Raw genomic sequence first — 13,367 nt, 5'->3', positions numbered from 1 at the left:
CATTACATAGTAATTATCACATGCTGCAGGAGGGCTGAGCCCCCTCCTTCCATAACATACCATATATCTATATATATTTATATCTGTATATGTCCATCTATATACACACTATATAGAGACCTCACATGGTAAATACTACATGCCACAAGGGGTCTGAGCCTCCTCCATAACACACCATATAGTTATCTATCTATATACACACTATAATATAGTCATTACATAGTAATTGTCACACGCTGCAGGAGGGCTGAGCCCCCTCCTTCCATAACATACCATATATCTATATATATTTATATCTGTATATGTCCATCTATATACACACTATATAGAGACCTCACATAGTAAATACTACATGCCACAGATGCATCTTCAATCTTTCGAAGAGAGTTTTAAATGAACATGAAATAATGTTATTAAGCAAAGGGCTAAAGTATGATCCAGTGAATAAACCAGACTTGTTTAAATTGCTTGTAGATCTTAATCGTTTTACGAGAGATTTGTGTAGAAAGAGGTATTTTCTAAATAAAAAACTGAGAAAAAGATATATTATTGGTATCCCTATTATACTTGATGAGACAGATCAATTAGGGATAGATCTTATGTACACATACATACAAAGGATTATGGACATGCAAAAATAAAGGACATTTATTCCTGTGTAATAGCAACATTTCAAGACCTTTTTGCTTAAAAAAGAGACTAAGCCACATAATCATACATTTCTACTACTTTTCCCACTGTTAATTCAATTGCATTACTGATGATGATGATCAAATGATTCCTTAGTATAATAGATTGATTTGTATATTATATATGCCACGTGTTCATTCTGCCAAGGACATACAGGAGGAGTAAATCGATGTACAATATTGTTTGACATGAATGGCTAATATCAAATAAGTTTCCCTATATAAAATAAGTTTCTATTTCTGTCCATGTTGTATATTATATCATGAAAAGTACCACACATAGAGGATATTTTTGCTTCAAAGTACAATATTAAGGTTGGGGTTTGTTATGACTATAATATCTGACTTTCCTATATCTGAACTGATCGTGGAATAGGAAAGTGAGATTGTAGATAACCAGAAAGTATAGTCAATAGAAGAGTAATTATAAAACAACACCCTGTAGTGGTGTAATGACAATGAAGAAAGAGGCTTTAGGTTGATTTGCATTCCCAAGCAATAACTATATAAACAGTCTACCAGGTAGGGCATGATGTACACAAACATGTAAAAACAATCAGATATAGTGAAAGTACACCTGCCCAACAGTGGCTGAATAATGGGATTGTCCACAGAAACCCAGTAAAATAACCCACTTGAACTGCCAGGCAAGGGTGGATAGGGGCAAGCCCACTTCTCTGTATACAGTATAATTGTTTTCACACAATGAACAGAGTAATGTAAATCTACTCCCCGCTGAGACATTCAAACTATGGATCAAAATAATGTCATTATCAATGTGATAATTGCTACAATGTGAGAACCATTAAATGTAAATAAATTGCAGAAGTGGAAAACTCCCTTTTGTGTTGTTATTTCCATACATATTGATGTGAGTCAAGATAAGGGCGTCTGAGGTGGAGCAAACTTTTGCACAAACCCATGGAATGAATTAGACAGATAGAGGTCATTCCTTGTTAGGTGCAGATTAAGTGCAACTGTGTACTGCAAAATGTGTATGGTGTGTTGTATACACACTTTTTATATTTTCTGTGCTTAACATAAAAAAAGGTCTGAAAAATTAATATATCAATGTTGTAAAAGGTTATTTTATATTAATTAATTTACCACAGGTAACTGGAGTAGGTGCAAATATAGGCAGACAATTGTTTGATGTTGGAAAGTATGTAAAAGCTACAACAATAACATAATTGTTATGTTGGTGCCAGATAAATGAAAATGTGTAATGTCGTTATAAAGCAATTCAGTATACTCTTATTTTATATTTACTAAGGACTTAGTAGCACCTAATATGTTTTTCAGGTGCATTTCTTGCTTTAATTGTTTAACAACAAATCAAACTTTATTTTTATTTATTTTAGCGCTTGGGGCAAGAAGGAAAACTGCTGCCACCCTAACCCCAAATGAACCTAAAATATTCATAAACTGCACCCCCCTTCAGCATTGCGCCCTGGGCGGTAACCCCTCTTGCACAACGTTAGTTACGGCCTTGAACTTATGTCACACATGCACAGAGCCATTTTCGATATTAAAGGAAGGGAGAGCACAAAGCCTGCCAGAGAGAGATCCGAAGATCTCTCTTCGGTAATGCTCTCCCCATAGGACATCGGCCTCAAGCTCTGGAAATCTAGGCTTTTTGGAGCTTGATAAGTTGGCCCAGACCGCAGTCCTTATTGAGAATTATGGGGACTGTGCTATTATGTAATACTTAGCCTAATGCAGGAGACATCTATGCTATCTCCTGTGCTAGCCTTTTGTTAAATAACTAGGATACTAAATTATGCTTAAACCATTCAGCCATTTCTGCATGGTTTAAGACTTAGTAAATAGGCCCCTAAGGGTGTACAACATATGCCAGCAGTGCCAATACATTGTACCAGCATTGCCCGAACTTACCAGCAGTGCCCGCAATGTTTTAGAAATGCCAAGACGTTCTATCCAAAAGTGTCCAATATAACAGCAATGCCCAACCACATATTACCAATGAATAGGCAAAGTAGTCACACATATACCAGCAGTGCCCGATTTATGCCAGCAGTGACAATGCATTTATCAGGGTCAAAAATATACCAGTGGTGGCAACATATCATGCCCAACATGTACTAACAATACCAAACATATACAGCAGCACCCAACATTTACCAGCATTGCCAACACATTTTATTCAGATGTGCCAAATATATATTGTTTACCATATACAATGCAAAAATCTATACCCAGCACCATCCAACACACTTTACCAGCAGACAAATATCTGCTGCCCAGTATAATATTCAGAACCATATCAGGTACCCAGTATAAATACTGTACTTTTTGACCTTCACTCTGGCCTTCTCGCCATTTATTGAGTTCTATTTCCTTCCCTGCACTGAACATGTGCAGCCAAACGACATTCAGAATAGGACAGGAACCCAGTGAATGAATAGGCTGATATCTGGTCTAGATCCGGTGGGAAGAAAACAAGTAGTGACAGGGAGAGTGGGAAAGGCCATTGGGAACGATCTATAGCAGGATCTGCCTCCTTGCAACTGCCCTACTTCCCACTTGCACCCTAAAACTAGACCCATCAGAGGCAAGGATTAACATCAAGGTAATTTATAGCACCCAGTTTGAGGATGGGGCTTTGTAATGGTATGGAAGTGTATTATACTGGTGGCGGAAGACAGGAATTAACATTAATATTGTTTCGCTTGATGTGACAGGTATTGAATAATTTAACACGTCACGATAACTAAGCACTGGTAATTACTTTGATGTTAATCCCTGATTTTGATTAGTCAAAATTGGGGATTCCCACACTTATGGTGATGTGTGTACTCACTGAGCCAGCAAGCCAGTAATAAATGGGTAATAGTCAGGGGCAGGAGCTGGTCCAATAGTGGGCTACCTTGGGCTGGTTCATTGGGCCACCTACATTTTTTTTCCTATTAAAATAGGCTGCTGAGTAGTCTTACCTCCAGGCTAAAATTTGCCAGCCCTTCCCTGGTAATAGTAGAGTCCAGTATATTTATTTATGCAGGAGCAGTCAGCACCATGTCATATGAGCCAAGTAGCTACTTTAACACAAGACTATTTTGTTTTGATCATTTTATCTACTAGCTAACTCAAAATATATGATTATGATTGTCTATCTGCATTTTTATGCCAGCTAATAGCCTCAGGCTGTTAGAGATTTATAGTATGACAAAAGCTATTGTCTGACAGGGCATGCAGGGACTAGTAATTCCCCTTTAGCTACAGAACCACTGGTTAGCAGACCCAGGCCTAATGTGATGAAACAATGAGGCGCTAAAAGTACCATACTAGGTAGGAACTTCTACAGACAGCGTTATACATTTTCTACGCTCTCCTTACACTGATTCTCCTGTCTCCTTATGCAGAGCTCATTCTGAGAACCACAGCACACACAACGTCTTGCCCATACTAAACATGTCCGGATGTCCTTCTTTTTCAGGCGAAGCCACACCCACACAGGCGTAACCAATCGAGTTCCAGAGACCTTCTTCCGAGTATAGAGCGGAGGGAAGGGAAGGCGTGAGTAGTCGCTTTAGAGTGGGTAGTCTGTATGATAAGGGATAATTGATCTGTCGATGTTATACTCATAGTGAATGTTTGTCAATATCTCCGAGCTCCACAATGAAGGTGCATATTAAGGCCTGGAACGGTGTCGCCTCATGGCTGTGGGTGGCAAATGATGAGAATTGCGGGATCTGTCGTATGGCATTTAATGGCTGCTGCCCTGATTGTAAGTGTTGCTAGACTCACTCCCTCCCTCGCACTTCTGCATATACAACAGCTTATATAGATATGTGTATTTTATTCCAGCTCACAGCTGTGCAGCACTTGGAATATGTTGGTGTATAATAATAATATAGTAATAATTAAAAAATACTTTAAAGTTGGGAATACACTGCTGCAATTATTGTGCAGATCACACGATAAACGACTGTTTGGTCAGATATTGCAAGAGTGTGTATGCTTCCTCCATCATGTTTTATCTTACCAAAGCACATCGTATCGTTTTATAAACTATGTAAAAATAACAATCAATCATGGAACAATGTTTGCAAATGTGGAAGTGTGTACTCTCACTCACGACCAGCAGCGTATGCAGATATCTGTAGCGATGGTTTTGAGATCAAAATCACAGATGAGAAGGTAAATTGTGTAGGTGTGTACACATGAATCCGCATGCTCATCTGGACTTGCAATCGTTAAAATCATTACACAAATCGCATCTGAAATCATTTTCAATAGTGTGTACCCAGCCAATATTCTGTGCTCCATCCTGCTGCAATTTACTACTTCTCTCACAGCATCAGTTGAATTGTGCCCTCACCTCATAATGTTTTAAGCATTATATTAACTCTTATTGAAGCTTGCTGTAAAGTAGCCAATTTTTATTTCTTTATGCTGACAAACCCTACTTGGTCCCAAATCCACCAGTATGGGGCATGTATAGTGAACTATGGTAGCGAATAGAACATAACGTTTCTATAGATTACTGTTTTTGTTTTTCTTTCTTTTGCTATTGACAACAACAGTTTACTGGCTGTCACTACATTTACTTACAATCATTAACTGTGATTTATGCATTGCTTACTTTGTACTTATACTGGCATCTTTCCCATTTTGTGCTTTATGGGAAAAATGCAGGTATAAGAATAAAGTAGGGAGGTCAGTGCATAGATCACAGTTGATGATTTTGATTAAATCTGCATAAATCTATATGAGAAATGTATTCATAATCTAATGCCTGATGGATCTTTATTGAAAGTACCATGAATATTATGAATTCAGTCCAACATTAGGATCTATTTAATTTTTAGTCCGTTTAGTCTGTGCAGCGCATTTCCAAGCACTGTGTTTACCTATGTACCCCAACACTTTTTCTATACACTACTGTTGTACATCCAACTTTCCTGCTTCTTCTATTGTGTATTGCCCCATTACCTCTGAGATTTTGCCTATTCTAATAGCTCTGTTATCTTGCTTACAGGCAAGGTTCCCGGAGATGACTGTCCTTTGGTATGGGGCCACTGTTCCCATTGCTTCCACATGCACTGTATTCTGAAGTGGCTCAATTCTCAACAAGTGCAGCAGCATTGTCCTATGTGCCGACAGGAGTGGAAATTCAAGGAATAAATCACAGCACTTGTTTTCAATAAAGTACCTGCTTCGTACATAAGGTTCAGTAGGCTACATATTGATCTGTACAATCCAGGACTGTGTTGTGAAACTACAAGTCCCATCATACCTTGCTGGCTATCTGCTGGTAAAGCATGCTGGGGCTTGTGGTTTTACAACACCTGGAGAGCCACAGGTTGGCCAGGCCTGGTCTGATCCTTTGAGCCAGATGTAGGCAACCTGTGGAATTGCAAGTCCAAGCATAGAGGCTGGTAGGGCATGTTGGCTTTTGTAGTTTCCCTACAGCTGGAGAGCCAGTTTTCCAAAGCATACTATGAATGTTGGTTTATGGTGATCATTTTATCTTGTGGTTTATGGGATAAATTATTCAATTGGTTGGGATACTAGAACACTGTTTACATGTCCTGTGCTACGTGCAGCTTATTTGTATAGACAAAAAAAAAATTGTAGCCAAAAACTCCTTCCTGCATACTGCGTTCCTTCTGAGTAATATTTCCAGGAAGATGAGAGATTTAGCATACAGAGAGACCAGTAACACCTGCCCCTCCCAACCCCCTATACTATTCCAGGTGCCAAACCCCCTCCTTTTTATTACAATACCCTGAACAATATTCTGCATATAAATTTGCAGATGCTACCTACTTTATTTTTAAATTACAAATCTCACTAGCTGCAAAGAAAACAATCATTTCAGTGTGCAAATCCAATAAATCAATTTGACATGTTCTACTCAAAAAATGTATTCTTGGGCATCTCTTTATTTACATGAAAAATGAAATGTATGTCAACATTAACTTATTGCAATTGATCCACATGGATAGTGAAAACATTGCACTGTAAGAGGTTAAGGGGCAGATTTATCAAACCTTCTAACAAGGAAAACTGGATGTGCTGCCCATTGCGACCAATCAGATTCTAGCTATCAATTGTCTAGTACATTATAAAAAATTATAGCTAGAGTCTGATTGGTTGCCGTGGACAACACCTCCAGTTTTCCTTGTTAGAAAGTTTAATAAGTCTACCCCTAATTTTTCCCTCTGCAACACTGATAAGATTTATTTTATGTATAATAAGAATAAATGTCTACAATGATTTAGAATTCAAAATCCTTAACAATAGTCTCTGAAAAGCTAGAGATTATTAAACTGCAAGTAATTTTGTACGCATTTTTCAGCAATACAAAATCCAAAAGGAACTATATTTTACTGTCACAAGACAGATGTGAGTCCTGCATTGTAGGCGATATATAAACCAATAAATAAAGACATACAATACATTTATACTTGAAAATGGTAATCTAGTGCAACCACCTCTCACAACTTTTGTTATGTGGCGTCTTCACCGCCATATGGATCAATAAATACCTATGTGGTCATTGCTGCCAATACTCGCAATAACCAATAGCTAAGCTGACCGAGCTGATGTCAGTGTGTCTATTGCTAACTAGTCTGAGGTCCATTGATAGTGCGTTTTGCTTTCTAATGAACAGAGCTCTGAAGGGAACCACAGGTGGATGACAATACTATTCATGATTAAACCTTTACTTTCCTCACTGCAAATGTCCGACATACATACAGAGCTCTAATTTTCAGGCTACAATCTTGTTTTTGATTTAGATCTCATAAGACATCGTCTTTCAGTCAATTGGTGGGTACTTTACCACAAAATATTTCTCTTAAAGGTTAAAAGTATCACCATGCTTATTACTGAGCAAAGTTCCTACTCACTGTCAGCGTTTCTATGTGTCCCTTGGTATGCGAGGAACATTATATTGTGAATCACATGGTTATTATGTTTGTGGATAGATCTGAATGCGCAGTGTTTGGAGGGCTCCTTACAGTGCCATAAAGAGCTGTAAAGAAACATATATTCCAAGCATCGGAAATGAGATGTTCACATTATTGGGCTAAATGCTCATACAGAACAGCTGCGTTCCCTGTTTGTCTTTGGGGAGGTGGATGATGCCAGGTTCATTGACACACAAACATATTAATATTTAAAATGCAAATCTAGATGTGAAAACATCGGGGACTGACAGAACTACTGGAGTCAGATAGAAACTAATTTGTAAGATAAGGAATTTGTACTTTTCCATATTACTGTATAATATAAAGTACATATTCTTCCTCTAGTATTTTGGCAGGCAGGTATCAACAACCTGTGTCTCTACTGCTGGCGTGGAACTACAAGTTCCAGCATGATTATGTACTGGTCAACCTCTGGCTCTCCAGCTTGCTAAGGCAGGATTTGGCAGGGGCAGTCTGGGTCTTGTGGTGTTAGAATTGCTGTAAAACCACAGGTCACCTAACCCTGTGTTGTAATACGCCCTTTATGCAGGTGACACAGAGACTTGTGAGTCATTGCGATGCTGACAGCCCATTCCAGCACATTTGCTGAGATAAGAAGCAATCGATTAATCATCTGTCGGCTTATCTAGAAGTGTCAGAGCATGGGCTGTAGATAGTGGAAATGATTAAAGGGTAATATTCAGAAAGCTTGTTATGCTACATGACAGCTGATGTAGGAGACATGGCATAATCCCTATGAGTATTTCCTACAAATCAATTAAGTGTTTATTGTTTGCAGTTTTTAGAAATGCTCTGATTTGTGAAATTGAACAATATATGACTAAAATATAAACGTCTCCAATATATTTCTCCTTTGACAGAATGCATTCTTTCCCCTATCCGTTTTATTTAGCCCGGGGAGCAGAGATCTGTACATTCTGTATCTGTCAATGTGAAACTTGGCTTTTTGGGTCAATTGTCACACTCTAATCAGAACTACCAATTTTTTATCACTTACTAACAAGTCAAATTATATCTGTTACTTGCCAGAACATCTCCATATACTTTGCCCTGGGCTGCTCAGTGATTTCCTAACTATCGCAGAGCTGTCATAGCTTTAATATGAGAAATAAGTCCCCACCACCCCCAGTCCATGTCCTCCTCCCCCCTCTGGTTTGAGCTGGCATGCACACCCCACTCCTCTATAAAAGCGAGCCACTCTTCTATCACTCTGAACTGAACATCACAACAGCTGCAAGCTCTAGACCCTCATCATGCTGTCTCTAGGCTCCCGCTCCTCACTACGACTGACCTTGTTATGCAGTGTCCTGGGTCTGCTGCTGTCCTGCCAGGGCACAAATGCCTGGTATAAACAGTCCACTGGACCCAGCTACTACTCTGTGGGAAGGGCATCGGGACTGCTCTCTGGTATCCGCAGATCCCCTGATATCAGACGTTCTGAGCCTGAAAGTGCAGGGGAGAGCGCAGAGAATATCGAAGACACTTTCTTGAACAACTTTGGCAGCCAACGACAAGGAGCTGTACTCAAAAGTATGGTGAGTATGTGATCAGAGAAATATTTTCTTCTAAGATAATTTGTAGAAATGTTAGCACATGTACTAAGCCACACAATTGTTTCCCATAGAAAGAAGTATCTGCTCTGTCTTGTAGCAAATGAAAAAAAGTTGTGTTTTTTTTAAAGCAGGTTTCGTTGCTTGACCTTTGGTAGTAAGACCAAGGCATTTGACTATTCACATAAATCCACAAAACATTCCCTGTTGAACAGGGGCTGATTGGCAAATTTTAGCCTGGAGGAAAAGACTCAGGGCTAGATTTACTAAGCTGTGGGTTTGAAAAAGTGGGAATGTTGCCTATAGCAACCAATCATATTCTAGCTTTCATTTATTTAATACTTTCTACAAAATGACAGCTAGAATCTGATTGGTTGCTATAGGCAACATCCCCACTTTTTTAAACCCGCAGCTTGGTAAATCTAGCCCTTAGTAGTCCATTTAGAACATATTAAAGGAAGAAAAATGCAGGTAGCCCACTATGGGACCAGCGCAGATGCCCCCCATCCCAGCCAGCCCCTGTTGTTGCGGGTTTTTGAGAAAACTATGGTGACACTTGTAGATAACGTCTCATCAAGAGAATTAAAAAATGTGTGCAGGAATATTTCCCAGCAATGTAATGTGTATTTCAAACAATAGAAGTATGTTGGGGTCCTTGGCAGCTATTCAGCTTCAGACTATATTAAATAAGTCTAATGCAGCAAGTGTGACCTGTAATCTTTAAGCACATAGTAAAGACTGATTTGAGTTCTGTGTCATGAACATGTATTGCTTCTGTAATCAGGAACAGGCTGCTGAGCATAACGCAGTGGTAGGCTTGGTCCAGATCTTCCATTGTCCCATATGGAGCACACACTAAGAATCATCCATTACTATGCTCTACAGATAGTACATATGCACAAGCTTCACAGAGAAGGTTAGATAAAAGAAATAGGGCTCATGCTCATGAGCACTAACTGCTAATATACACGAAGTGTGTATAAAGACATTAGAGAAAAAGTAAAGGTAACTTAGGGCTAGATTTACTAAGCTGTGGGTTTGAAAAAGTGGGGATGTTGCCTATAGCAACCAATCAGATTCTAGCTATCAATTATTTAGTACCTTCTACAAACTGATAGCTAGAATCTGATTGGTTGCTATAGGCAACATCCCCACTTTTTCAAACCCGCAGCTTAGTAAATCTAGCCCTTAATCTATTCTACAAAGGGAATTGCTGGCTGTTCTGTTTACCACTATAATACATGTGACTGCTTATCTGTCTAACCCACTCTGCATTGTCTGACACATCTCTCCTCTCTGTCCTGCAGGCGCTGTGTGTAAAAGATGTCTCTCCCAACCTGCACAGCTGTGAGCTTCTCCCCGACACTTCCAGCACCTTCCAGTGCAAGGCTCAGATTTACCTCTCGCTGGACAGTTCGGACTGTCTTACACCCTGACCCCTAACCCAGAGACTCTGCCGTGCACCATTCCTAACTCCATGGGACCCCCGCCCTTTAGCCTGGGGGCCACACACTTGTGTAGATTTGTACTTGATTCTGTATCTGCTGCTTTAGAACATATTTGTTTAACTAATAAACAGAATAACTAGTGACTTGCTTTCCTGTGTCTGTGTGTATCAATAAGTGCTGATGAAAATAAAGTCATTATTTACATGTGTATTTGTAAATGAAACTGACAGTCACAGTCTCACTCAGACTGGTGCTACACCCATGTGCTAAACACTGCCATTCAAATTCCATCTTCTCCCTTTCTCAGTGCAACATCCTAAACCGAGTGGTCTCTGGTGATCATCCCTGAAAACAGCAGTGACATCGTACTTTTCTTTCTCCCCATCCTATCTTATAAAAACATAATGCAGTAGAGTCCCTCCATAGGGTGGAAACTGTAAAACCTGTAATAATATGAGAAATGTAGTTACCTGCCTCCTGGTGAGAATTCATACAAAAGTAAACAGATAATCCTCTGTCACAACATACATCTCTGTCCTGGGTCTCAGTTACTGGAAGTGGATCTGACAGTTGTAGTCCGTTGGTAGAAAATTCATGTAAATTAACCCCCCTTCCCATCACTCTCGCTCTTCCATCTGCAGGAATCTAAATATGCATAATAATCTGCTTTTGTGTGGTTTATTCACATATTACATTGGCTCTGACATAAATCAAATCACATCAAACGATCTCAGTTTATTAGCTGCTGTAATTTAATGCATAAATAAGACCTTTTTCCCCAACTGCCTACTTGTATTGGATATTGTCTCATAAACAGACACCTGCTGAGTATTGGCAACCAAAGAGACCTCCAGAGACCAGCACTGTATTCCAGGAAAGCGTCCAGTAAAAGAGATGAGCAGCCACATATCAATACATGGGAGCTACTGTCTGTTCTGACAATCATTACCGTAGAATGTAAAAGAGCGAGGATCCCTCCTCAGGGACACTGGGTGACATTATCAGCTAGCCACTGGCAGAGTGATTAGCAGACCCATAGCCAGGGTCACGGTACATCTAACGTGCAGCTCTAATCATCAGATCAATTCAGAAGCAATTTTCCACTTTCTGATTGGAATAATGAAGAGAACTGAATGTGTACATTTAGCCTGCTGTCACCTTGGCAGGAGGGGGAGGAAGGGGACTTCTGCTGGCATTTTTAATTTTGAGGGGGAGAGGTGATTAGGGCTTAACTAGTTATGGAGCAAGGTTACATGAAAGAAGGGGATGGGGAAAGCGTCAGAAAGTAAAAGGAGATAAATAAAAGCGTGTTTGTGGAAAGATAGAGAAGAAAGAAAGGAGCGGGGGATGGAAGGAAGTAGCCAGGAGGGGATGATAGACTCCAGGAGCAGAGAATGAGCAAGAAATATAAATTGCACTAGAGGACAATGAAGCGAATAGGAAAAATACAGGAGGGGGGGGGGGGATATATGGCAATTAGAAAGAAATTTAGAGGACATTAAGACCTATCTGGATAAAAAGCAACATATTCTATACAATAACCAAGTTACGTTTGACTACTTAAAGTTATATCTGACAAGTGCAGCTCTTTTTGCTTTTATTTGTTTTTGTTTCGTAGATAGATGGTTTGTACCATGCTGCTAAAGCCATGTCTAAGAAAAAAAACAAAACACCATTAAAGTCAATTTATTAGTACAACCCAGAAAATATGTCACACTATAAAGATGTCATTTGGGAGCAGGGGAGGGCCGACAAATTTTAGTCCGGAGGGTAAGACTCGACTCAGCAGCCTATTAGGAACATTTTGAAGGAAAGAAAATGCAGGTGGCCCAGTGATCCAGCCCAAGGTAGCCCACTATGGGCCTGGCCCTAGGGGGCAGACAGATGCCCCCCTGTCCCTGCTTAGGGGGAAGTGTATATGCATGTTACATACACTTAAATACTTATTGATCATTCAATATTCACCTCTGTACTGTGACTCCTGATGACAAAATGCACACATCTACCCTCCAACTTTTGCTAGTAGTTAAGGAGGGGGGGGACTAAAACATTCAATGAGTGACATAATGTCACTCATCCAATGTTTTTAATGCCCCCTGCAACGACCCCACATGGAGCGCCATCTGCTGGCTTGAAGAAGAAACAGCCAGCAGCTTCTTACATGTGAAAATGCTGGCTGCAGCTCCTCCATGTCGGTGTTATGCAGGGATTGTGGCGCTTAGCTGTGATGTCAGAGCCAACCGCCAGCCTCTAACCAGGAGCCGAGGATGTCACTGCTACTGGTTTGAGATGTTAGACCAAGGGTTGGCAACCTTTGTCTATCAGTGTGCCGGCTAAAATCTAGTCAAGCCCAAATATGCAAGTTGGGCGTGTGTGTGTGTGTGTGTGTATGTTGGCACAAACGTTCATGTTATGCCACACAGTAGTGCTGCCACTTTGTATTATGCCACATGATTGAGCCCCTAATTCATAGTTGTGCCCCCAAATCATATCATGACACATAGTTGTGCTCCCATACCATAAAACATAGTTGTGCCAATTCATAGAATGCCACATAGTTATCCCCCCAATTCATAGTAGGCCACTGTTGTCCCCCCAATTTATAGTATGTCATATAGTTATACCCTCTATTCATTGTATACCAATTAGATATGTCCCTCAAATTGCTGCTCTTATCTTTGGATACATGTCTTCCTCCAGAACCCGGGAGCTGCTTCAGTAAAG

The 13,367-nt window shown here is 40.0% G+C and overlaps 2 protein-coding genes across 3 annotated transcripts; both read left to right on the top strand.

The window, feature by feature from the left end:
• The first annotated feature begins 4,126 nt into the window (after positions 1-4,126).
• ANAPC11 (anaphase promoting complex subunit 11) lies at positions 4,127-5,881 on the top strand. 2 transcript variants are annotated; one of them, XM_075216808.1, is made up of 3 exons: positions 4,127-4,223; positions 4,319-4,434; positions 5,689-5,881. In XM_075216808.1, the coding sequence occupies exons 2-3, from the start codon at positions 4,326-4,328 to the stop codon at positions 5,832-5,834; spliced, it is 255 nt and encodes an 84-aa protein (XP_075072909.1). In that variant the 5' UTR covers positions 4,127-4,223; positions 4,319-4,325; the 3' UTR covers positions 5,835-5,881. The 2 variants fall into 2 exon arrangements, with proteins under 2 accessions (XP_075072909.1, XP_075072907.1); XM_075216806.1 differs by having other exon boundaries at positions 4,167-4,241.
• Positions 5,882-6,681: 800 nt separating this feature from the next.
• Positions 6,682-10,791, top strand: NPB (neuropeptide B). Its single transcript, XM_075216805.1, has 2 exons — positions 6,682-9,180; positions 10,503-10,791. Exons 1-2 carry the CDS (start codon positions 8,899-8,901, stop codon positions 10,629-10,631), a joined length of 411 nt encoding a protein of 136 aa, XP_075072906.1. The 5' UTR covers positions 6,682-8,898; the 3' UTR covers positions 10,632-10,791.
• Positions 10,792-13,367: the final 2,576 nt, after the last annotated feature.

Source organism: Mixophyes fleayi, chromosome 6 (genome assembly GCF_038048845.1).
Source record: "Mixophyes fleayi isolate aMixFle1 chromosome 6, aMixFle1.hap1, whole genome shotgun sequence".
Classification (NCBI taxonomy): Eukaryota; Metazoa; Chordata; class Amphibia; order Anura; family Limnodynastidae; genus Mixophyes; species Mixophyes fleayi.
The sequence above is the reverse complement of the archived record's forward strand: the minus strand, read 5'-3'. Positions and strand labels throughout refer to the sequence as shown.